At 40.8% G+C, this 26,684-nt stretch overlaps 2 protein-coding genes across 2 annotated transcripts in view; both read right to left on the reverse strand.

Moving 5' to 3' along the window:
• PDZD7 (PDZ domain containing 7) overlaps positions 1-1,992 on the reverse strand; it is a 135,070-nt gene extending 133,078 nt beyond the window's left edge. The window contains exon 1 of the mRNA XM_073596166.1: positions 1,938-1,992. The gene's annotated coding sequence lies outside the window, so the exon portion shown is untranslated. The remainder of the gene's footprint in view (positions 1-1,937) is intronic.
• A 6,650-nt stretch (positions 1,993-8,642) lies between these two features.
• LOC141106685 (proton channel OTOP2-like) lies at positions 8,643-25,296 on the reverse strand. Its single transcript, XM_073597624.1, has 8 exons — positions 25,273-25,296; positions 23,175-23,206; positions 21,598-22,016; positions 20,508-20,644; positions 20,221-20,279; positions 16,643-16,767; positions 12,410-13,368; positions 8,643-8,943 (listed from the first exon to the last, which is right to left on the reverse strand). Exons 1-8 carry the CDS (start codon positions 25,294-25,296, stop codon positions 8,755-8,757), a joined length of 1,944 nt encoding a protein of 647 aa, XP_073453725.1. The 3' UTR covers positions 8,643-8,754.
• Between the last annotated feature and the right edge of the window lie 1,388 nt (positions 25,297-26,684).

Below are 26,684 nucleotides of genomic sequence, written 5' to 3' on the forward strand. Positions count from 1 at the left end.
GACAAAATGTGGACAATTTCAAGGTGTATGAATACTTTTTCAAGGCACTGTAAATGCCAGTGGGTCAGTCCGTTGTATGGTGTTTCCACAAGGAAATACAAAGCATCTGTAGCGTTGGTGTACATGGTTACCTTTTGATAAGCCAAGCATTTATGTGTTGTCACCATAGCCAATGCTGTATGGTACTGACCCACCAAGTACATATAAAAATATACAGTATATAACGCAAGGAGCAATGTTATGTGGTAAATCATAGCAGCCAACTGATCTCACTATTCTTATGGTAAGAGCAGTCAGAAGACTGAAATGGCTTGTATGTACTTTGGTATCTTTACCAGGTTACCAGCCAAGGCCTCAGGAGGAAATCAGAAAAGGCGGCACCACTCAATCTCCATATTGATGAAAAGCATAATAGTTTCCTATTCAAGTAAGTTTGGGGGGGGGGGGGGGGGTTTAAAATGGGTGGATTTCGCTAGGAGGTAATGTAAGCGGAGTATCCGTAACTTTTCCTATCCATTAGTTGAATTACTGTGTCTTGGATGAGTGACTAATTAATTAATCATCATACTCCCACTAAGATCTCAAGTGCAATGCATTCTCAGACGCACAAATACACAGCGCTCAACACAGACAGCCCTTCCAGTCTTGTCAAATCAATGGCACATGGCATAAGCAGTCAATGCATTCATTCAGTGGAGGCAATACATTTAAATTTGAATGTTTGATGTAAAAGTATAATTAAAAATTATACAACATCAATATTTTTTAATTGACATATTGTTTTTATACATTTATTAAAATGTATGTAATCATTAGTATTAATCTATTCATTGTTAAATGTCTTTGTTAACGGGTTTTCTATTCTTCCTATTCAAAGTACACAGCTCTTTACAAAATACAAAGAACCCATACCTCCCAACATTTTGAGATTGGAATGAGGGACACCTACTAACAAACGTATGTAGGCATAGGACACGCCCCCTGCCACACCCCTTTAAAGTAGAATTAACAAAAAAAAGGTTAATTAAACCCACAAGGGATTTTTTTTTACCACTACTATTCCTTTATATTGGCTTTTAAAATTTACAAATGCGGTAATTTAGAATTTGGATGAAAGATTTAGCACTGGGAAACATTTTTTGAAAGATAAAAAGTGCATTTTATATAAAACTATATAGATCAGACCAAAATGAGGGACAAATGAGGAGGAAAGAGGGACAGAGGGACATTGCTCCAAATCAGGGACAGTTGGGAGCTATGAGAACCTCATAGTCCAATATCTGTACTACACTCATGCAGATACTTGGCCTGTCTGGGAGGAATATAAATGAAAAAAAAAAATCAGTGTATGATAGCATACCTTTTATTAGCTGTGGTTAGTGTTGTGTTTTATCTGGTGAGTCTGCAGTAGACTTCACAGCAACTTCCTGTCACATCTATGTAAATACCATACCTGTGGGATCCCTGTAGAAGTTGGAAATTGCTGCAGAAGACTTCACTATTATAGTCACATAGTTGATAAGGCTAATTAAAGACCCCGGGCCATCCAGTTCAGAGAGTGCGTGTGTGTGTATGAGCGATGTGTATTGCTTAGTACAAAACACATCTAAAAGTTTTTTGAAATTTTCTACACTCCCCACTGACACCACCAACTGTGGAAGGAAGTTTCACATCCTTACTGCTCTAATGGTAAAGAACCAATAATGCAGTTCAGGATTGAAACGCTTCTCATCCAATATCATTGTTTGGCTGCGTGTCTTCTTTAGAGATCTTAGGTTATATAGTTTCCTGAATGGTTTTGCTAGTGTCACCAAACATTTGTATACTGCAATCACATTACCTCTTAAAGTGGTAGTAAAGTCTCCCCCCCACAAATTTATGACATATAAATTAGCATAAAAAACCCCAATGATCACTGCTTGTAGATATCTCCTTACTTGCTCAGTGTTCTTGTAATCCGTCCTGTTCTTTATAAGGACATCACTGAAGCATGCACATTTCTCCACGATTTGCGGCACGCCCTGTGTGCCGTCTGTCCATTGGCAGGATGCCATGTCTGCGATTTCCACTCCCTGCAGCACAGCGCTCAAACTTTGTAAGACTGCAGGATCATTAAAAACTTCCTCCTACACCCCAAGTAACCATGTGACATCACATGGGGTGTAAACCTAGGCACTGGACTGCATACTGTAGTGAAGATCAGCTGCAGCATACAGTGGACTGTATAACACTGACAGGCAAACATTACAAGATCGGCACTGTGGAGTAAAACAGGTTGGCTATGAGCAGTGGTGCACGGTTGCCATAGGAACATCAGACTGAGGATGAGGCTTGGTTAAGATGCGACTACGCATGCGCGAGATTGCTGAAAGGGCTACATTTCTCTCCTACATGTAAAAATCATAATTTTTTTGCTAGAAAATTACACAGAACCCCTAAACATTACATTTTTTTTTGAGAGACCCTAGAGAATAAAATGGCGGTCAATGCAAATTTTTATCTCGCACGGTATTTGCGCATCAATTTTTTGGGAAAAAAAAGGTTTCATGCATTAAAAAAAAAAAAAAAAAAAAACAGTAAAGTTAGCACACTTTCTTTGCATAATGTGAAAGATGATGTTACACAGAGTAAATAGATCAGTAATATGGTACACAGGTTATCCGCCCCCTCCTATGTGCCAAACGCTGCGCTTGTGGAATTAAAGCCTCACTCTGAGCAGCCGCTTAAATATTCAAAACAGTGCAAAATAATAAATGATTCACTATACACTAGCCCCAACCAATAGTGAAATCAAATATCAGCGCTAAATTAATTCCCCTAAAAATATGTGTAAAAATTATATGTGACTAATAATTTGCACCACCCTATATCAACACAATGTGACCTGTGTTCATACGCATTTAATGAATTTTGATTTTGAACACAGGTCACATTGTGTTGATATAGGGTGGTGCAAATTATTAGTCACATATAATTTTTACACATATTTTTAGAGTAAATAGATACCTAACATGTTAGGCTTTAAAATTGCACACGCTCGTGGAATGGCACCAAACTTCGGTACTTAAAAATCCCCATAGGTGATGCTTTACATTTTTTTTTTACAGGTTACATGTTTTGAGTTGGAGGAGGTCTAGGGCTAGAATTATTGCTCTCACTCTAACATTCACAGCGATATCTCACATTTGTGGTTTGAACGTTGTTTGCATATGTGGGCCTGACTTACGTATGTGTTCACTTTACATTTTTTTTTATTATTGGTAATTTTACTTTTATTTTGCTAGTTTGATTTTTTATTTTTACATTTTTTAATCACTTTTATTCCTATTACAGGGAATGTAAACATCCCTTGTAATAGGAAGGAATAGTGCATGACAGGTCCTCTTTACAGTGAGATCTGGGGTCAGTAAGTTCCCAGATCTCACCTTCAGGCTGGGAAACCTGAAATCCCCCCCCTCCCCCCCAAAAAAAAGATCTTGGCTTCCAGCCGAGGCGGCGGCATTTTTTCAAATGCAGAGGCCGGGCGTGATGTCATAACATCGCACCCAAACTCCAAAGGATCATAGAGACTCTGGGGACCATCTGGCCCGTCTCTATCGTCAACATCTGCTGTCGGTTGGTTCCTCCTCCGGTTCACCAATGGCCGCGGCGTGCCAGGAGAAGCACCGGAGAATCGTTCTTGCCAAACCAATCTATTAACCTTCTATGAGGAGGTGAGTTGCCATCTAGATAAAGGAAGGCCCGTAGACGTGGTGTATCTGGATTTTGCAGAAGCATTTGACACAGTTCCCCATAAACGTTTACTGTACAAAATAGGGTCCGTTGGCATGGACCATAGGGTGAGTACATGGATTGAAAACTGGCTACAAGGGCGAGTTCAGAGGGTGGTGATAAATGGGGAGTACTCAGAATGGTCAGGGGTGGGTAGTGGGGTTCCCCAGGGTTCTGTGCTGGGACCAATCCTATTTAATTTGTTCATAAATCTGGAGGATGGGATAAACAGTTCAATCTCTGTATTTGCAGACGATACTAAGCTAAGCAGGGCAATAACTTCTCCGCAGGATGTGGAAACCTTGCAAAAAGATCTAAACAAATTAATGGGGTGGGCGACTACATGGCAAATGAGGTTCAATGTAGAAAAATGTAAAATAATGCATTTGGGTGGCAAAAATATGAATGCAATCTATACACTGGGGGGAGAACCTCTGGGGGAATCTAGGATGGAAAAGGACCTGGGGGTCCTAAAGAAGAACAACAATGGCGCCACTCTAAGTGCAGTATTTAAAAACGAATTTAATATATCTTTAAAATCAAGTACTCACAAGGGTAAAGATATATTAAAGATATATTAAATTTGTTTTTAAATACTGCACTTAGAGTGGCGCCATTGTTGTTCTTCTTCTTCAGCACCCAGAGGATTGCTTCATCCTAATCTACAGGGCTGCCTTCTACAGTTGCTTCTTATGGACTATATTTTAGTTTTGTTTGGACTTTAGCAGCTCAGAGTCTGCTTGTGCTGATTAATTATCATATTATTACAGTTTCATTTTTTATCATTATTTTTTAATCATAGTTATGTAATTACCCTTCAGTTATTCATCCTCTCTCTATTAGAGCAATATATGTTTTTTTGGGGGGTTCTAACTGTTTCAAATTGGTTGATTGTAGCGCTCACATGTACATGTTGTACCTGGGGGTCCTAGTAGATGATAGGCTCAGCAATGGCATTCAATGCCAAGCTGCTGCTAACAAAGCAAACAGAATATTGGCATGCATTAAAAGGGGGATCAACTCCAGAGATAAAACGATAATTCTCCCGCTCTACAAGACTCTGGTCCGGCCGCACCTGGAGTATGCTGTCCAGTTCTGGGCACCAGTCCTCAGGAAGGATGTACTGGAAATGGAGCGAGTACAAAGAAGGGCAACAAAAGCTAATAAAGGGTCTGGAGGATCTTAGTTATAAGGAAAGGTTGCGAGCACTGAACTTATTCTCTCTGGAGAAGAGACGCTTGAGAGGGGATATGATTTCAATTTACAAATACCGGACTGGTGACCCCACAATAGGGATAAAACTTTTTCGCAGAAGAGAGTTTAACATTAGAAGAAAAGAGGTTTAACCTTAAACTACGTAGAGGGTTCTTTACTGTAAGAGCGGCAAGGATGTGGAATTCCCTTCCACAGGCGGTGGTCTCAGCGGGAAGCATTGATAGCTTCAAGAAACTATTAGATAAGCACCTGAATGACCGCAACATACAGGTATATACAATGCAATACTGACACATAATCACACACGTAGGTTGGACTTGATGGACTTGTGTCTTTTTTCAACCTCACCTACTATGTAACTATGTAAGTAAATAGATACCTAACATGTCGCGCTTCAAAATTACGCACACTCATGAAATGGCGCCAAACTTCGGTACTTAAAAATCTCCATAGGCGACACTTTGAAAATTTTTATAGGTTACCAGTTTAGAGTTACAGAGGAGGTCTAGTGCTAGAATTGTTGCATATGTGGGCGGGACTTGCGTGTGTGTGCGCTTCTGAGCGTGAGCTACCGGGGACAAGGGCGTTTTAAAATTATTTTTTTTTATTATTATTTTTATTTTACTTAATTTTTTTTATTTTTACACTTTTTTTACATTTTTATTTTTTTTATCCCTTTTATTCCTATTACAAGGAATGTAAACATCACTTGTAATAGGAATCTATGTGACAGGTCCTCTTTATGGAGAGATGCGGGGTAAATAAGACCCCACATCTCTCCTCCAGGCTGGAAAGCATGAGATCGGTGAAAAAAAATTCACCGATCTCATGCTGACAGCCGCGATCGCGGCTTTGTTGACATCCGGGAATCCGGGGGTGACGTCGTAACATCGCGCCCAGGCCTCCGATGGTCATAGAGATGACTGGTGACCATCTGATCACCAGTCATCTCTATCGTAGTCATCCAGCGCCGGCCGATTCTTTCTCCGGGCCCCCAATGGCACGGGAGAGCCCGGAGAAGCACCGGATGGTGGTGGGGGGGACGCCCCCTCCCATCGCCTATAAGAAGGATCAAGAGGTGGAACTGCCGCTATGATTGTTCTTATGGTGCACAGAATCGCCGGCTGGAAATAATGATATCTGAATGATGCCTCTAGCTGCACCCATCATTCAGATATCACCGCACAAATTCAAGGACGTCATTTGACTATGTGCGGTAGGGAAGTGGAGGACTAGTGATCAGAACTGGATGGCATATTCAAGATAATTCCAAACTAGAGTTTTGTAGGGTGGTAGAATTATAGTTTTATCTCTTGAGTAAATGTCCTTTTTTTTTATAATAATAGTCTGCTGGCCTTCCTTGCTGCTGCTTGGAATTGCATGCTTATTGCCGAGTCATCTACTCCCCAGATCCTTTTCCATCTTCGATTTCCCGAGAGGTTCTCCCCCTAGTGAGTAACTTGCATTTATATTTTTAGCTCCCAAGTGCATTACTTTCATTTTTTTTTTTACATTAATCCCAGGTTCACACTGAGCTGCGGGAATGAAGTGATTTCACTCCCGCATGTTATTCCCGATTTCAGCAGCAATTTCACAGACATCTGTGCAGGTTTCTGCATAGATGTCAATGAAAATCGCACCTCGAAATCGCAAAAAGTAGTACAGAAACTAGTTTTTGAAATTGGTTTGCTTTTGCCAATCGTCTGGTACCATTCCAGTCAGTAAGCTTTTTTCAACCACTTAAGGATCGGAAGAATTTTCCCCCTTAATGAGCAGGCCATTTTTTGCGATACGGCACTGCATCGCTTTAACTGACAATTGCGCGGTTGTGCATCACTGTACCCAAACAAGATTGATTTCCTTTTTTTCCCCAGAAATAGAGCTTTCTTTTGGGGTTATTTGATCACCTCTGTGGTTTTTATTTTTTGTGCTATAAACAAACAAAAAGCGTCAATTTTGAAAAAAAAAATATATATATATATTTTTTTTTACTTTTTGCAATACTTATCCCCAAAAAAATATAAAAAAACAATTTTATTCATCAGTTTAGGTATATATATATATATATATATATATATATATATATATATATAAAATCACAATAGGCCTGTATTGATTGGTTTGCACAAAAGTTATCGCAACTACAAACTATGGGATAGATTTAGGGACTTTTATTATTTTTTAAAATTGTTTTTACTGGTAATGGTGGCGATGTGTGTGTGCAGTACAACAGCGGCAGCTGGTCCTTAAGTGGTCAAAAATTAGGAATAATGGCCTGGCTATAACATAGCTAAGTTCTTGAGAACTCTGGGGTGTAAGTCATCTGGTCCTGGTGATTTATCGACAGTACATTACATTTTTCTAGTCTTTTTTGAACACTGGTCTCTGTCAACCACAAGGGTACATACAGTGCAATGTTATTAGCATTACAGTTTTCTTTGTATAAACTAAGAAGAAAAATATCCAGTCGCCTTTTTCCTGTCACCTGTGACCAACTTCTCCTGATCATCTTTTATGGAGCCAATATGTCCCAACCTAGCCTTTTTACTATTTGAAAAACATTTTGGGATTTTTTTTTACTCTCCTCAGCAGTATGTCTCTCGTAATCGATTTTAGCTCTTACATTTCTTATTGCAATCCTTGTAGTTTTTGGAATGTCGACCCTTCAGCCTTACATTTTTTTTAAAGGTCAGATTTTCTCATTATTATGCCTTTTTATGTCCTTTAGCCGCCCAGGTTTGACTTTTGTTCTTTTATAATTTGTTGCCCATTGGTATGCATTGAAGAATACCGTTGTCTAATATGTAGGCAGGTATTTTGTCCACTATAGGTGGCGCTTGACCGCATTGCAGTTGGAGGGAAAGTCAAGGCGAACATGGTTCCTCTATGGTTTTCTGGGTCACTGGGAAAGCTATCCGATTGAATGCTGGCATCCCATGTGACTATGGCACCCATCTTGGGTCAGACAGAGCCTATTTAAGGCCCGGTGTTCCTTCAGTGTTTTTTGTTTCAAGATGAGAACTATGATTCTCTGATTGGTTGAAATGAAGGGGCAGGGCGATGATGCCAAACTCTCTACCTCGTCCTTTACAGGGAGTGCTTTGCATTCATTGAGAAAATGCAAAGCATTCTATGAATCGTGCCCGTGCCCAGCTGCCAACCTCTTAAGTTTAGAATGCAGCTGGGCAGTCACTTGAGATGGAACCTGGACCTGGAAGCTAGAGTAACAGTGGTTTCCAACTTCCATGGTGGTTCCCAAAGGTATAGTGTATAAATACTGTAGTTACATTGAGAACGAAAAAATGGACCAATGTAACTATGTAAAAATATTCATATCTGGAATTCTTGTTTAAATTGATTTGCAATATTAAAGCTATTATTATGTGATATATTTTAAGTACTATTTGAACACCATTCATCCTAATAGTGTGGTTTTCTTTTATGTTTCCTCTAACAAATGGACAAAGTTTAGGTTTAGATAATAAAGTCACCAACTACCACCCCCTACCCCCCAACCTACTCGAAGCGAAAATCTGAGTGGCCTCTATGCATAAACCTCAGGTCAAAAAGGTGCCTCAGTTTTACTTTTATAGTTATGGGAGTGATGACCTGTATACAGCATGAAAGGATTCAGTCTCCAGTATCAAAGAGCTTTTCTCCTTGTTAGTGAGACTAAAATCAGTCGTCTTGTAAATGTGATGGATGTCATTCTGCTAAAACGGTGGTGCTCAGTGACAGGGTTGACAAGGTTGGAGGAACAAAGATTGTTCAATAGGCAGCTGAGTCACATATGTTACAATACGCTTCAAATAAACTGGCCACAGAATGCATGCGATAGAAGATCCCCAGAGGAAGAGAGATCTTTACTACGATCACCCAGAGAGTGAAACCATAGAAGGATTGTTCAATCTGGCTGACCAAGTGTGGACGGGTACCATAGGCATAGAGGATCCAGACCTGTAGGAGGTACAGAACAAAAAGTTATGGTTTTCGGTCACATAACTACTTTCATAGGTATAAAAGTCTATTAGAGTTGAGGTGCGAATCAGAGCATGTGAAGACATTTGGCAAACTATTAATCGTATTCAGTAAACACTGAAATTTTGCTAAAATCAGAAAGTTCACTCATATTACTGCAAAAAAAGTTTTGTGCAATTAGGATCAGTAGGAGGGTAGAAGTAGTGTAGTTCCTGAATCGTGTGCTGTCTATGTTCTTCTTTTCTGCTTCCTCTACCAACAATCACCTTTGGGCTTCTAAGGTAAGTTTGAATCTGACTGTTAGCTTTTGAACTTCTTACTTTTGGAATTTATTTCTATGTAGGAGAGACAACAATGAATGTGTTCCTGCATTACCCAAAAGGTGTGTTCTAGGATCGCCAGAAAAATAAGAATGCGGTGGAACAATATAGCAACGTCTGGATGAAAAACTGAACTATGAAGCAGTTGATAAAGGGGAGTGGTTTCACCTAAATTGATTTTGCTGCAAAATTACCAATTTTATCATTTATAGAATTTTGTACAAATAGAAACTCTCAGTTTAGCTGCCTAGATAACATTTGCATGAATAAAAACTATTTTTTTTTTTTATATATAGAGAATATGGATTTTTCTTTGGGGGGGGGATAGTTTATTTTTATAATTCATTTTTTGTGTCTGTGCTTTTTTCCCCCTACTATCCGTTTTTCTCTTTCTGAAAAAAAGGAAATTATGACACTAGTAAGGTCATCATGCGGGGGGGCCGGGCCGATGTCTATTCAATGCCCATTAATAGGAGAACAGCTCAGGAGACTTGCTACTGGGGGCACTCAGTGCCCATCAGTGACACCAATCAGTGCCCATTAGTAATGCTAGTCAGTGCTGCATTTCAGTGCCTACTCATCAGTGCTGCCCATCAGTGCCGCCTATCAGTGCCCACCAGTGTGGCATATCAGTTCCCATCAGTGCGGAATATCAGTGCCCATAAGTGGCACCTCATCAGTGCCCATCAGCACAGCCTCATCAGTGTCCATCAGCGAAGGATAAATTTACAAAATATACTTACAGAAACTAAGAAAAACTTTTTTTTTTTTCAAAAATGTTCATTCTTTCTTCTTTTTTTTGTAAAAAATAAAAAACCCAGCAGTGGTTTAATACCACCAAAAGAAAGGTCTATTTGTGTGAAGAAAATCATAAAAATGTCATATGGGTACAGTGTAGCATGACCACGTAATTGTCATTCAAATTGCGACAACGCTGAAAACTAAAAAATGGTCTGGGCAGGAAGGGGGTAAAAGTGCCCTGTATTAAAGTGGTTAAAGTGGTATTGAACCCAAAACTAAAAACGTAATATATTGCAGCTTACCAATCATCAGATGTGGTAGCTGCATTCATGTTTGCTTTTTTCTACTCTGTTTTCAGATTTGGCCACCAACACACCTTCTATATTAGCGTGCCCCCACCCTGGATGAAGGAACATAGGTGCACCATTGGATACCTTTGGAGTATTTAAATAAAACCTGTATTGTGATGCACTGCTGTAAATGTGGTAATTGTGCACTCCTGACGAAGTCACGTGGTTAGTGGCGATACGTGTGGGGAGTCACAGATGTGCTACGAGGACTAAATGGCAAGTTGTGTCTGTTACATGCCGGACCTGCTATCTTTTAATGCAATGTCACAAGTGTATAATATGTGAGTGAACTATTTACTTTTAAATAAACTATTGAAGGTTTTAGTTACTACACTATGGCAGTCTATCTGGGGTCTTGAGCTCTGTCTAGGGTACACACAGGCAATGAGACAGCCTGAATAAAGAGAGAGGAGACACGAGGAGTGCTGACCATCCCTTGATGATTGCATACATCTGATTACCCCCAAATTGGGGAACAAGCGCTTTTCGACCTATGTTACAGGTCCAGTAAACAGCTACGGGTCCATCCTTACTTTCACTATTTGGTGTAGCACTGAAGATTAAAAGTTTTACAGCACTGGGATTTGGGCTACAGAGCACCAGTAGAGTATTTTTGCTATTTAAAGCCATAGTGAAGGAACTATTTGCACAGAAGTCACAGCGAGTGGATTATTTTATTGAACATTGGATATTATTATCAGTGCTTATGTTTTTGGACTCACATTGCTGGATATAATTTATGTTCACACTGAGCTGCGGGAATGAAGCTGTGCGAGTTCAGCTGAACTCATCTGAACGATTTCACTCCCGCATGTCAGTCCCGATTTCGGCTGTGATTTCACAGACATCTATGCGGTTTTCTGCGCAGCTGTCAATAGAAATAGCACCCCGAAATCACAAAAAGTAGTACAGAAACAACTTTTTGAAATCAGTGTGGCACCGCAAGTGTGGCGTCGCACCAATTAGGACGGTGCTAATTGCGGCAATTGTCGCCGATTTGATATGTCAAATTACACCAATGTGAACCAGGGCTTAATGTTTTATTTTCACTTTAGAGGATTCACTTTTGTGTTTTATATTAGTACACTCTTACAAGGATTGTCTTTCACACCACAGCGGGAATACACCACTTTTTTTTCACAATTACCACAACTACAGCAGCGCATCACAATACACGTTTTATTAAAAATGTATGTGAGGAACACACATTCAGTGATTGCAGCAGCTGCATTAATTCACACTTGTTAATATTATCATTCTTTGTGGAGCGCACTGGTTTTTTTTTTAGCTATATACAGAAACCTTTGGAGTATGGTTTATCTGGGGAGAGGGGAGTGTTGGATGCACTAGCAGATTTAGATACACTAACAAATTGAAGCTGAACTCCAGATAATACTTTATAAGCAGTTACAGCAAATAATCTTTTTCCTTTTGGGATTAAGTTTTTGCAATAATCAATAAAAGCTGATCATTGTAGGCACCCCTATCAATAGTAAATGGTTTGTTTCAACCCTATAACTGCAACATCTGGGTGAAAATAAAGGAAAGAAAGCCTTAAAAAAGAAACCGAATGAAGCCATTGCATCTACGGAGTGGTAAACTGGAATATCATTAAGGTTTTTTTTGGGTTTAATACCACATTAAAAACTGCAAAAATACATCTATACGGAAGAGGAGTGCGTGCATACTGCATAGGCACAATTACCATTTGTAGATTTTCCCTATAACATAGCATACCTTCACTTTTTGAGTTCTGGTCAATTTTAGGTTTGGGTAAAAAAGAAAAAATGCAGGCCAGTGAAGTTAGTGTTGAAATTAGCTTGATCCACTACTGCCTCCTCCTGTTCCTATAGGATATTGCAGTGTTATGTTCTCTATACTGTATATCCTTTTATTTTATTAAAACTTTGACATGTCACATAGAACTAGCTAGGTACTCTACCTAATGCACCTAGCCAGTCTCTTTCATATAAAAAAAAAATAATAATAACGACTAATATAACATGAAGATTTTATGCATAAAATGCAACTTACCGATATATTGTAACAGATTAAAAGAATTGAAATGTTTTGGAGAATCTTTCTTCTTGTTCTGAAAAAGGACTCCTTCCTCTCTTCCTTTGCCATTTGTCTGCTATGAGAAGTGTCTGTCACATTGTTTCTAGGCTGTAAATTTTTGGGTGCGTCTGAGTCCACCAGGGTTTTAGAGCTTCTTGGGCTTGCATCATTCTCTGAAAAAGACCACCTGTGGCCACACACTGTTGACACATTGCATATTCCATTTTGTGAGTTTTCAGTCTCTGTATCCTGGGACATAGATAAGACCATATCATCACTTGAAATTGTGGTTTTAGTTTGTGCTGGCTCAGAGTAAAGTGCTTCCGTAATAAAGAGATTCTGACCAAGAACCTGGATGGTTTTACATAGAGAAAAGCAGAGATCCAGGATATAGAGGTTGCCTTCTATGTGCAGGAAGAAGATTGCCACCAAGGAGAACACAGATACCAGTAATGGACCACATGAGCTTCCCATGAGAAGAGTAATGTCCAGACTTTTTACCACACTCTTGGATTTATCATCAAACAGAAACCCTCTTTGAAGTCTACAAGTGACAATCCCAATCACAGAAGCAATGAACATTGCAGACAAGAGTACAGAGTTAAACAGGTAATAGATACGTAGTGCTTCTGGAACTGTTGAGGGGGACTTGGCGAGAACACCAAAAGAAATCATGACTCCAAACGTTGCTGAAATGGCAAAGGCTCCCAAGATCAACCCTATAAAAGCTCCATTGATGTGACGCGTGCCCTTGGTGTGTGCTGAAACTGCTGGAATACAGGCCGTCTTTCCTGCGTTCTTCCAAATAACATACAGCATTGTAGAGGAGAAGAGACTGAACTCAATATTGAATGGGTGCAGGTAAGCTGCTCCTTCAGAGAAGATATGGCAGAGGTCTGTAGTGCAGACACAACTGTTTGTGTGCCATCCAGGAGCTGAAAAAACAACAAATGTGAATCAAACGTAACGTAACCAACATAAATCTAAGACCTTGCTTATATTGGGTTTACCTGGGCCTCACCACTTTTGTAGGGATGTATGAAGCTCCCATCAGACTAGGACATCTCTAATGCCGCGTACACACGATCGGAATTTCGGCCAGCAAAAGACCAATGAGAGCTTTTCGTCGGAAAATGCAACCGTGTGTATGCTCCATCTGACTTTTTCTGGCTGAATTCCAGCCAGCAAAAGATTGAGAGCATGTTCTTAATTTTTAGGTCAGAAAAAGATCCTATCCGAAAATGCGTACATCTGTGGCAATTCCGACGTGCAAAATTCCTACGCATGCTCAGAAACAATTCGACGCACGCTCAGAAGCATTGAACTTAATTTTCTCGGCTCGTCGTAGTGTTGTACGTCACCTCATTCTTGATGGTCGAAAGTTCAGTGAACTTTTGTGTGACTGTGTGTATGCAAGGCAAGCCTGAGCGGAATCCTGTCGGAAAAGCCATCATATCTTTCTCCGTCGAGAAGTCCGATCGTGTGTACGCGGCATAAGGCTGGCCAAAGAGGGTGTAAATTTCGTTCCTGTGACCACTGGTTTCAGAAAAGAAATTTGTACAATTCCCCACAGTTACAACCTTTTGTACCACCTGCCCCACCCTATTAGATTGTAAGCTCCTCTGAGCAGGGCCTCTTAATCCTCTTGTATTTTATTGTATTATAACTATATTGTCTCCCTTTTATATTGTAAAGCGCTGCGTAAATGTTGGCACTATATAAATCCTGTATAATATTAATAATTCCAACATCAACACAGGCAGTGCTGACAGGGGAATCCCTCCTGCCGAGCAATTGTATGCTCTTGGCAGGTGCGGGCAGTGGAAGCTTTACCCCGCCGGGAGAAGACAGGGATTATTGCCAGCGGCTATAGCAACCACTGGGGATAATCGCAAGTGAATCTGGCAGGCTGGTTGTACCCAAGTTGATCGTACATTTAGCCTGCCCACACATGGTTCAAATCTCAGCTGGTTCCTGCTGAATGGGTCGAGATTGGAACCGTCTAAGGCTGGCATAAGCTAGAGATTGCCTTTAGTACTGTCAGTTTTGCACTGAGCTAGAATGCTTATACTGCTATGATAGTTTATACTATAAAATTATTGCCAGCATGGACAAGAAAAGGTTTTGGAGAGAATTCAGAGGCCCTGTGTAGCCTTTTTCCATTCAAGGTTACTAACATTATTGCTCGCAGGCAATATACCCCAGGCCTTTTACCCCACTCATACAATACCTATCTCACTAACATGGGCGTCCGCAGAACTTTTTCCTGGGAGGGACATTATTTAATGTCTGCCCCTTTTTGACAATGTCATGAAGGGGAGGGGCTTAGTCACTATCACTTTGCCCATCAATTGCAGCTTCACTGTGCCAATCAATTTCAGCCTCACTGTGCCAATCAATTGCAGCTTCACTGTGCCCATCATATGAAGCCTCATTGTGTCCATCAAATGCAGCCTCAGAGTGCCCATCAAATGCAGCTTCACTGTCCCCATCAAATGCGGTCTCACTGTGCCCGTCAAATGCGGCCTCACTGTGCCCATCAATTGCAGCCCCACTGTGCCCATCAATTGCAGCCCCACTGTGCCCATCAATTGCAGCCTCACTGTGCCCATCAAATGTGGCCTGTACAGTATGGAGGGTGTACAGTAGTGTATATAGAGGGGGTGGATGGTATTAGTATATACAGGAAAGACGGTGGGTGCATATATACCTGTATAAATACAGGACAAAAGGTATACAGCTAAATATACACATCCACCTTCCTTCCTGTACATAGAGACCTTCCTCCATCATCACTGACTGCAGATATACATCATCTGTCCTGTATACAGCTGTATATACAGGACAGATGATGTATATCTGCAATCAGTGATGATAGAGGAACACAGGAAGGAAGGTGGGTGTATATAGCTGTATACAGGAGGGGGATAGGACAGATGAAATAATCTTTCCAGAATTCCAGCAATAGCTTCCACTTAGTTCCAACTTTCCAATATGCTCCTCCTAAGTTGTTGTTACCTGTGGTTCCTCACTCAGTCACTGCTGAAAGGTATGATGCCATGCCAGTCCAGTGTGCCACTTTACATCTCTTCAGGATTATTTCCAGTAATGAGGGTGCCCCGGGCCTAGGCAGCGATGAGTCCTCCTTGCTTTCTCTGACCCCCTCCTCCAGTTCTCCCCTCCGTAAGCATTTCCTACACAACACCAGTCCTCAGTCCACTGGAGTGGGCGGAACCGACGCTGCGATGGCTGGATCTATATCTCAATTCTCACTACGACAGTCTGCACTGCACAATATGGAGGGAATGGCTCACTAGAGGCTGGAGCCATCACATTGGATCAGAGCAAAAGCACCAGCCAGCAGACTGCAGTCATTCAGCTCAGCAGAAGTCCGAAAAAAGTCTGCGGTGAACCCTTGCTGATTCCAGAGGGGAATGCCCCCCCCCCCTTATGGATGCCTATGCCCACTAACATACCAAAAGTCCCACAAAACAGGATTTATTTAGTAAGGCTTTGTGTAACAAAAAAATAAAACAAAATGGTGAGGTAGGCAAGAATGATATCAGTGTATTTTTGTAAATTAGAGTGGAGCCCTACCCAAAAGGGGAAGTTCCACTTTAAGGCCTCCTCCCTCCTCCTCTTTACCAAATGGCTTTTTTTGGGGGGGCTGGGCGATCTGAGTGGAAGTTTTCCTCTCTCCCTCCCTCCCAGAAGTGTTCTCGGATATGTCACAGGTCCTAGAAGACTATGGGACCATTCCAAAAGTGCAGTGGGCACCCGGCTATGAAGCTGCAAGCTGTCACAGCTGGGTACCCATAGTTGAGATGTCGGCACTGAGGACAGAAGATCGAGGGAAGGAATGACTCGGGTGAGCCAATACTGGGACAGGCGAGTGTGTGTTTATTAAAAGTCAGCAGCTACAGATTTTGTAGCTTCTGACTTTTAATAAAAACAAAAATGACTGGAGCTCCTCTTTAAGTATCATCATTTGGTCATCCTTATACCTTTATACCATTTTTTTGGAATATTTTGTAATAACTATTTATTGGAGGGGGCAGCTGACGTTCTTCATTCTAATGTTTATAAAGCACTAGATTCCAAATTAGACCCACCAATAAAATAACAAACTCTGCATTCTATATAGAGCCGTCACATTTCAAAGCTCTAAGTTTGCACAACCTTTGCTACTGTACCCTTCCTCCATCTTACTTTCAATGAGATTCATCTTCCTTTTTTGAACATCATAAATTTCTTCCAGCTGTTTCATGGACTCATCAAGGACAACGCTCATCCACATTAATATATTTGTGGCAAGTGTATGCATTAGACCGAACCTGTCAAGACAAGACGTTCAAGAAATTTAAATATGACAAATACCGAAAACTGAATATTAAACTTAAAACATATGTGATGTCACATTTGCAGGCAATAAGGAAACAATTCAGCATAATAATTGTAGCACTGCCCCTATAGGGATTGCTGTGTGTAGACTTCCCTGGGCTTTTCCATTTCTTATCTTGCAACCAGTTCCTAAGGGTTTTCACACCACCACTCGTACTCTCATACGCTCGTTTCCAATAATCAATCCAGGGTTTTTTTTTATTGGGAGATTTATTGTTGTAACTTGGATAGGAGAAGGGAATAGTGGGATACTCCAACTGGAACTAATTACAACGGAGGACAACTCTCACTCGGCCTCACAGGTTAGTTGTGGTAACAGACTTGCTGCTATACCATATAACACCTGTATGGGAAGAATAAGTCCTTTGCTTGTTGCTGGCTGCTGCTGGCAGCAGACTTGATTAAACTGTTTATCTTCAGGACACTCACTAGCATCCCCTTTTTGCCAACACCTGTTCTCTGACTCTACTAGCTGAAGGGGTGGCCCTCACAAGACAGGCCCCATGACACAGATCTGTACTCACTGTAGGCCGAAGCAGATCCTTCCTAACGTGTCTCCCTTCCAGTCAGCTCTGCAGGACATCTATTCTTAGATTTGGACCCTCAGGTCAGGCACCCAAGGCCGCATGGCAGCTTCTACAGATGAGGGGCAGCCGCCTCCTCCCTCCGGGACCCCGTTCTCCAGCCGAAGACCCCAAGCACATGTGCCCTTGCCATTTATACAGTCACCCAGCATGCACTGAGGCACTTTCCTCTGCCAATGGTCAGGGCTGTAACTATGCCTGTGCTCTCATCTGCCAGGTTTCCTCCCAGTGCCCCTCTATTGGACCAGTGTGAAACATTCAGACAACATGAGAAGCACCTGAACACCATGAGCAGACCCTATCAATAGATCCCTGCTCCCTGGAAGGCAGATAGCATATAAATTTGCCTGATAGCCTTCCCGGTAAGCAGAAAGACCCAAACACTATACTCTCTTTTAGCACCTACCTAGGAGGGTGCTTCATAATATTGTTATCCAGCAAAAACCACACCTATGCTAAAAAGTCAGAAAGATTGATTAGTTTATGGTAGGGGTAGGCACCCTTAAAGAGGTGGAGATATACCTGAACAACATGGGAGAAGTCAAAGATCACTGGGCACAGCGTTGCCTCCTCACACCTGATTTAAACCTCTAATTGCCGTACTACTGTATCACAAACACGTGCATTTCACCATAATTATGAGTTTAAACCAAGTGATGAGGAGGCCACATATCACCTTCTTACCATCTTACACACTCTGACCACTTGTCAAAGCCCTGTGGTTGAGTCACAGTTTTACTGCCCCCAATTCCTACTCTATTGAACTGCTGAGGCAGCAGCCAAAAGGAGTACACATGCTGCAGCAGGTATTAAACCCCGTTGCTTTTGGTGGGTGCTACCCAGTGGCGGCTGGTGCTCAAAATTTTTTTGGGGGGGCACAAACAAACTGAAACATTCTGAAAAAACACTGGAAGCCTTTGTGCCCATTATATGCAGCCATTGTGCCCAGCATATGCAACCTCTGTACCCATCATATGCAGCTTCTGTGCCCACCATTTGCAGCTTCTGTGCCCATCATATGCAGCCTTTGTACCCACCATATGCAGCCTGTGCCCATAATATGCAGCCACTGTGACCCGCCCCCCAGCTCGCCCGCCGTCAGACTGGCACTTACCCCATCCGGCCAATGGAATCCATTAACGTGCAAGCGCTTGATGCTCTTAAATGTGTGCGCTTTACATGGCTTTATGCGTGTTTTTTCAAGTGGCTTTTCTCTTGCCAGGAGTAAAGGCGCTCAGAGGGGCTGCACAGATGCCCAGTGTGCATGAGGCCTAAAGCTGCATGAAGCTTCCGATCAGGTCCACCTGAAAAACTGACAGGTGGACCTGATCAAAAAGCCCATGGGAAAGGGCCTGAACAAGGAAGAGCTATGCAGTCATTCCAATGGTAATACATATGTAGGTAGATCATACAGTTCTTCAGGAAGTAAGACACTTTTCCAGATATGTTATGAAATACACAGAATGCCAGAGGAGCACTACCCTTGGAGGGGTTATGATATTACTGCATCACATTGCGATCCCCGAAAGTCCCTACAAAAGCTGACAGAGGAGACACCCTGAAATGGTAAACCTATTTTTTCCCTCCTCAACAGGTATTCTCTCCCTAATGATCGGAGGCTCTGTCCCTAACTTACTACCACATTGCAGGCACTACGAAAGATACAGAACATGTTATTTAGGCAGTTCTGAGTCACGTTAGCTGCCCAAATTTCTTGGCATTTCAGTATCAAATAGAGGACACCCACCTCCAAGATGGTTGTCTGGAGCCCATAATATGAGATAGACTAGTCTTCTATGGTCTCCAACTGGCCGAAAAGAAAGGCACAGCTCCACCTTCAGGTTGGCAGATATACAGCCCACCACTTGCCCACATGCAGATAAGAAGTTATTTACTATTTTCAGCAAATACCAGTATATATTTACCTACAAATAACATGCAGAAACTAGGTTTTCACACATACAAACATGTTCAGGAATATTTACTCTTTATATGTAGCCAGATGCATTCACACCTATACTTAAAATGACTGTGGAGTAGAATTAAAGCTGAAAAGTTTTTTTTTATTTTTTTATAGTATGGGAGGGTTATAACCCCTGCAAAGATTTTATTTTGCCATCTGTGCCCCATTAGGGAGATTTTCCTTTCCTTCCTGTTCCATAGCCATGACAAGAAGTGAAAGAATCCCTGGTTGTCACCAAGGTCACCAGAATTAGTATCTCATTGGAAGATTTCCCCACTGTTCTGTTTTCTGATAATAACCTAAAATGCGTGATTTTCTTTTATGTTCACTTCCAATGATAACGGTAAACAGGACAAATAGAGAGAGAGAGAGAATCTCCCTAATGGTGGCACAGACAACAAGAAAAACTGACAGATGTTCTAATTCCTCTTCACTCTATCCAAAAAAAAAAAAAAAGTTTTGTCTTTAGTTATACTTTAAGTATATGATCAAACAATGCAGTTATCAGAGCTCCTTTGGCATAAAACCATACAGCACAGTTACCAGAGAACCTCCGGTATATGACTGTACAGCATAGTTCCAAAGTGCCTTCAGTATATGACCGTAGAGCACATTTATCAAAGTACCTTTAGTATATGACTGTACAGCACAGTAACTTTGATATTAGACCGTACAGCACAGTTTCTAGAGTACCTTCTCAGGTCCCTTTACCTGTATGCTTGCAATGCACCATTTTTAGTGTTATACTAAATTAAATGTTTGGACTGCAGTTATACTTTAAAGTTGTCATAGCACACAAACATGAACCGAGGAGCAGTATATTCGACCCCAGCCATTACCTATTCAGAGATTGTTTTTCCTGAATACATACTTTAGCATAAAATGAAAGCAGAGAGACCTGAAAGAGAAAAAAAAAAAAACTGATAAAAATAGCAGTTCGTACCGCTGTGGCTCAGTGGAAGGAGAATTTAAATTTTGAAAGTTTCAACTATACTATGATGAAAGATACCACTATGTACAACACTTTTCTGGATATATTATATTGTATTTTAGACTGAAGTAAAACTGTATTTGCTAGTAAGATTAGTTTAAAGAAAAAATACATTGTTTTGCTCAGTTTACACACCTGTATAACTGTGAATATGGCCTGAACCATGGGAAACGAAGTCACCACTATGGATGTGCACTGATGCAGCTCATGGTAATATCCAAGTGTTAAACAGTCCAGTACCAGTGTGGCCAAAGCAAAGAGGCACAGTCCACCTGCAGCATGGAAAACAGGCTCAGTCACCGACTACAGCAAGAAGTGGACTTGCTCAAATACTATCCCTATATGTAGTAGAGAGAAGGCAAACAATGAAATGTTGACAGCATCTTTCCATGAATAGGCCAAACAGACAATGACGGCTAGATTTTAAAAGCATCACCTGCTAGTACCAGTACTATTCTTAGATGGAACAGCTTTATAAAATATGTATCGCTAGAAAACGTTTAGTTTTTATTGCTGTCTGTGTTCCAACTGGGGAGATTCACCCTATGTGTTATAGTGACCACTGTCACTGAAACCTGAAAATAATGGGAAATCCAAAAGCTAATGGTTGTCACCAAACCAAGAGGTGAGTGAAATCTTTCAGTGGTGGCACCTGTTACAGACAATTTAGAGGGAATTTCCTCTTACTTACCTTAGAAATTTTCTTTCACCTTTGGCCATAAACAATCCTCCCCTGTTCTCCAAAGAACTTCTGCTCTTTAGCCCCCCTGTCAGCTCCTCTCAGGACTTCTCCAGAGCCTGTCTGTTCCTCTGGAACTCCCTATCCAAATCAGTATCAAAGGTCAAATTTCCTCCCTCTGTCAATCCCTGAAAAAAAAAAAACTGATCTCTTCTGGGAAGCCTATTCTGTCTTTACCTAACAACTGGAGTCTTCCTTTCCTCGTCTGCTCATCCCTCACATGTATTACCCATTGTATCACTTACCATTCTCTTTTAGATTGTAAGTTTTGACAAGCAGGGAATACCTCACCCTCATTTTAAATTGTAAGGTAACAGCTATCTCTCATTAGTTTGTAAAGCATTGCAAACTGTTGGCATTATATACTGTAGATAAATAATAATAAACTACAAAAAGGACACAAGCGACTTTCAAAGCAGTTGTATTGTTTACAACTATTTTATAGTATTTTGGGCAGCCATAAAGGGCATACAAGGGAACACATACCCTTCAACCAATTGGCTCCAGCCTGGTGATCTTGGTACATCTTAATTTTTTTATTTTTAGCAGATGTCCAACCGAACCAAAGCATCCAAGTTGAAGAGGTTAGCATCAGTATGGTGAGAAAGCCATGTACATTGTGGGTTTGTTGGCTGTGGCGATGCATCTCTGCCAACAGAACTGCACTGCCGAAGAAAGTTAGGAGTGCCAAGTAGAGCAACGAGAGTAGGATGGTGGTTCTGGGGTTCTCAGAGCTGCGCCAGGTCTCCTTCTTATTCTCTGTGCTGCTGTTACTAAGACTGAAATCCAAACTATTACCACCCCTAGTGAAGATATCAGAAACTTGGAAAGTGTTGCCTTCGTTGGAGCTCATTGGAGCATTAAATGTTTTCCTACTGAAAAAAAAAAAATATGAAATGCATGTCCTGTTATCGGTTTTAAAAAAAAACTTTGTGAAGATACATTTTCTATTAAATGTGTTGCCCCAAAATCTAAATTTAACATTTTTGCATTTTTGATTCAACATTTAATTGGTAAAAACAGAGCTGACTATACAGGTTTGGCATCTAGAATTAGGTTCACACACAGGAAGGTACAATACATTATCTGGCTTTTAGCATGCAGGATTGATTCAGTGCAAATAAAAGGTATAATGATGGTAAACTATATCTAAAGCCAAAACTTTTTTGTTTTAAAAATTTTGGAAAGAGTAGGGTATGGCTATTCATATCAAGTTTGTGTTGCTTTCTGTGTGCCATTGGGTAGATTTCCTTTCATCTCCTGTCCTCACCATCAAGTAGACACAACATGAAGCAAGATGAAATCTTTCAAAACTGAGGAAAAGATTTCCCTTGGTATTCCTGTTCCAGTAATTTTAGTAATAAAAACCTAGGTGCGTTCTAACTCCCTCACCACCCTATCCGCAAAAAGGGATTTGGCTTTAGCTCGCCTTCAAAAGTCATTAAAATGTAAATAAAAGATGGTTTATTGAAAAATTGTCAAAAGTATACATGAAAAAACTCATCATAACTATATCAATTTGTTAAAAAAGAATTTTTTTTTTTTTTATTAATATAGAAATGTTACATTAATGTTAACAACTAGATTTTTTGACCAGATGTGAGTAGTACACTTTTAAATGTGTATATTTTGTGAGCTTTAAACATGGATGACTTCAAACTTCAGGAAGTCCAAAATAAAAAAAGGAGACTTTCTTTTTTTGAAGTCAGTTAGTCAAATCTATGGTTCTTAATTTTTTGTTAAATTGGCTATTTGTGCACACATATCTCTAACCGTATGCAGGTACCTTCTGCTGTGTATCCTAACTATTAGTGACTGTTCCCATATGGTGTCTCTTCTTAATAACCCCTTTTTTATGCTGACCCTTGCTGAATATTTGGTCTCATACACTATACAGTATTTTGTGCACACATTTGTTGATTTATGTTTGGACATTAAATACTTATCTGGTATAACAATCAGGTGGTTTTGAAAGTATATACCCCTTTAAACAAAAATGTTGGTATTTAGCTGTTAATGGCATCATAAAATAATTTACGATTATAAAAAATATATAATTTTACCTTTTGGATTGCACACCGTCAATGAGGACGGACTGTAACACAATAATTCATAGATATAGATTTACACAAATTGGTTTTGATTGCTGTCTTACCTTATTGCACTGTTTCCTGATCTCTGTAGTTTATTCTACCACTCTGAATATGTCCGAGGAACTTCTAGGATCCAGTTTGCACAACTGCAGTGATCTGATTGAGAATCTAGACATATAACTAAGAGGAGGGGTTTTCAGAAAATGATAACCTCCCCCAAGTACTGGATATAAAATGGCTAGCATCAACAAATTGTTTTTCATATACACAGTGTGTGTATATTATATATATATATATATATATATATATATAGATATAGATATAGATATATATATATATCTATATCTATATATATATATATAGATAGATATATCTATATAGATATATATCTATATAGATATATCTATCTATATATATATAGATATAGATATATCTATATAGATATAGCTATATATAGCTATATCTATATATCTATATATAGATATACACACACACACACACACAATATGTAGATGCACCACATTTTAAATAAATATATACAGTATAAATATTTCATGAAGCCTTTATAAGCAACCTTCAGCTCCGAATTGTCTATCTTACAGTGGAGTTCCACCAAAAAGTGGAACTTCCACTCATTTGTCTCCCCCCCCCTTCCAGCGCCACATTTGGCACCTTTCGGGGGGGGGGGGGAGCGGATACCTGTGACAGGTATCCTGTCCTCACTTCCGGGAGCCCAGGCCACGGCGCATTACGTCAGCAGCTTGGCTCCCTCCTCCTTCCCCCGCTGCCAGACCAGTAGGTGCCTCGCGCATGCGCAGTAGGGACCCGGCTTGAAGCCGTAATGCTTCACTACTGGGTTCCCTTACCGGCAATGGTGGCGGCAGCACCCGACAGCGGATGGAAACATCAGCTGAGGTGCTGACATCGCTGGACTCCGGGACAGGCAAGTGTCCTATTATTAAAAGTAAGTAGCTGCAGTATGTGTAGCTGCTGGCTTTTATTTTTTTGCAGGGGTGGGCGGACCTCCGCTTTAAACACAGATCTTGGGAATCCTGTCTTTTTTAGAAAATTTTTAGCAAGATTTAGCAAGCACTTAATAGGTTTTGAGTTGTTACTTTGGAACTGGTTGAAATATGAAAGTGTTCACCATTACAAAAAAAATGTGTAGCACCCTTCTAGTTCAGAGTAGGCTGCTAGGTAAATTTAGTTCAGCGCCTCTGAAAGCAGTGGAGCAGGGATTGATTGCTTAGGGCTGGTTAGTGCTTCACAGGCTGCTGTTCTGCTACTTTACCTTGTCTTCTAGGGACTTCTAGAAGTATAGTGGGAGGGAGAGCAGGTCAGGCAACATGAATATTTATGGCACTCCAGCCAATCGAGGTGTGCCCAGACGGTGGAGGGAGAGCCCATAAGTAGTCTGAGGCCTGGCAACAGAGAGAGTTCCTGGGTCCAGTTCTGCAGGAGGCCCTGGGGCAGAGGAGGAGCTGAGGTGAAGACATTGAGGTCCCAGCTAAGCTTAGCTGAGAATTTTTCTTTGTTTTTGTTTGACATGCGTCGTCCTTCCATGTGCTCCGTGCTGTTAAGGCCAGTTATAGGTTGGGGCAGTTGCTGTTTGTTTGTACTTCTCCAGTTACCAGCCTGGCTCCAGACTGCACTGTCCATTTTTTACTTTTTCCTGTGAAGACAAAAGTTCAGGGAAGCAGCACTAATAGAACAGGAGCCAGCAGTCTTAAGAGCCCGTTCACACTAGAATGTGGTGTAGGAAACCCGCAATCCGTGCGCATTTCCCGCACAGCATTTAAAACGATACCCCAAATGCAAGTTGCAAAAGTACCATGCAATCCGGTTGCAGTGCGTTTCCAAAAGTAGTGCGTGCGGTGCAATTTCAGCCCATTCAAAATGAATGGTTGGATATCGTACATCACAGAACTGCGTATAAATCCCCTAAGAAAGCACACTGCCTTCCTGTGCAAAACATAGTGTGTACCGGCCCCTAAATTTGTAAACTGCAAGTGCTGGAGTAAGAATTGTAACAAACAGTGAACTGGGGAATGTTTATTTAACTACTTACCGCCCGTAGGATGTACACGGACATCCTCAGGTTTCAGTAGTTATACCGGGATCTACAGGCATCCTCCCAGTATGTATGTTTGTAGCCGGTGAATCCCTTTCAGACAGAAGTGATCCGAGGAGCTAATTGGCCTCTCTGGCCAGAAAAGTAGTTGATAAGAACAATCTGTGTCTGATCGGCTGCATAAGAGGCTAGAAGAGAGATTTGAGATCTCTCCATAAAGAGGACCTGTCATGGCCCATGCTATCAAAAGGGATGTTGTTCATCCCTAGTGATAGCAATAAAGTTAACCCCCCCCCCCCCCCAAAAAAAAAAAAAAAAATAAATTTAAAAAAAAGTGTTAAAAAAATAAATAAAAAAAATTGTATAAAATAAATGAGAATTTAAAGCGTCCCACCGTTCTTACGCGCAAATGCAAACTCATATGTTATTCCCGCATGCATATGTAAACAGTGATTGCACCACACATGTAAGGTATTGTCGCGATCGTCAGAGAGAGAGAAATAATATTAGCACCAGACCTCCTGTGCAACTCAACTGGTAACCTGTAAAGGCGTTTAAAAGCTCACCTATGGAGAATTTTAAGCATCGTAGTTTTCCGCCATTCCACAGGCAGTGTGACATGTTGGGTATCTATTTACTCAGCGTAACATCATATTTTCACATTATGGATCACATGTATATTTTTTAATTTGTGAAAGTGTTTGGTTTTTTTTCCGCAAAAAATTACATTTGAAAAAATGCTGCGCAAATACCGTGTGGCATAAAAAATTGCAACAACCGCCATTTTATTCTATAGGGCCTCTGCTAAAAATAAAATAAAAATGATATATATATTTGGGGTTCTAAGTTATTTTCTAGCAAAAAAAAGTAGATTCATGTAGGAGCAAAGTGTCAGAATTGGCCCGGATGGGAAGTGGTTAATTGTGCTCAATATGTTAAGCTAAAAAACACTGAGCCCGGGTTCACACTATAACGTGCTGCGGATCGCACAGGAGCGCTGTGCGTCCCTGTTCCCTGTTTCAGGGATGAATCAGGGCCGATTCTATGCCTGAATTCGGCCCTGAAACGGAGCCAAAGACGCACAGCATTTTTGTGCAGTGCGCTGCGCAGCCGCCCCAGAGATATGTGAACCGGCTCCATAGGGAGCCAGTCACATTCTCCTACTATGTGAATTAGATGCGGGGAAACGCACATCTAATTCGCATAGATGTGAACCCGGGCTAAGGGTTTAATACTACTTTAAAGTATAACTAAAGAAAAAACTTTTTTTTTAGTTTTGGATAGACTAGAGAGGGATTAGAACCCCTGTCAGTTTTTTGTTTTTTTTTGCTGTCTGTATCCCTGTTACGAAGATTCAGCCTGTGTATTTGTCCTCTTTACCATTGTCATTGAAAGTAAAAGAAAATCCC

This window comes from Aquarana catesbeiana, linkage group LG08 (genome assembly GCF_042186555.1).
Source record: "Aquarana catesbeiana isolate 2022-GZ linkage group LG08, ASM4218655v1, whole genome shotgun sequence".
Classification (NCBI taxonomy): domain Eukaryota; kingdom Metazoa; phylum Chordata; class Amphibia; order Anura; family Ranidae; genus Aquarana; species Aquarana catesbeiana.

Bases quoted from the DNA above. Each gene is read 5' to 3' on its own strand.
- LOC141106685 (XM_073597624.1), bottom strand. From the start codon at position 25,296: ATGTCCGTGTACATCCTACGGGCG. The intron at 22,017-23,174 runs GTAAAATTATAT...AACCGATAACAG, and splicing joins GACGGTGTGCAATCCAAAAG to GACATGCATTTCATATTTTT. The intron at 16,768-20,220 runs GTAATGGCTGGG...TTGTCTTGACAG, and splicing joins GAAAAACAATCTCTGAATAG to GTTCGGTCTAATGCATACAC.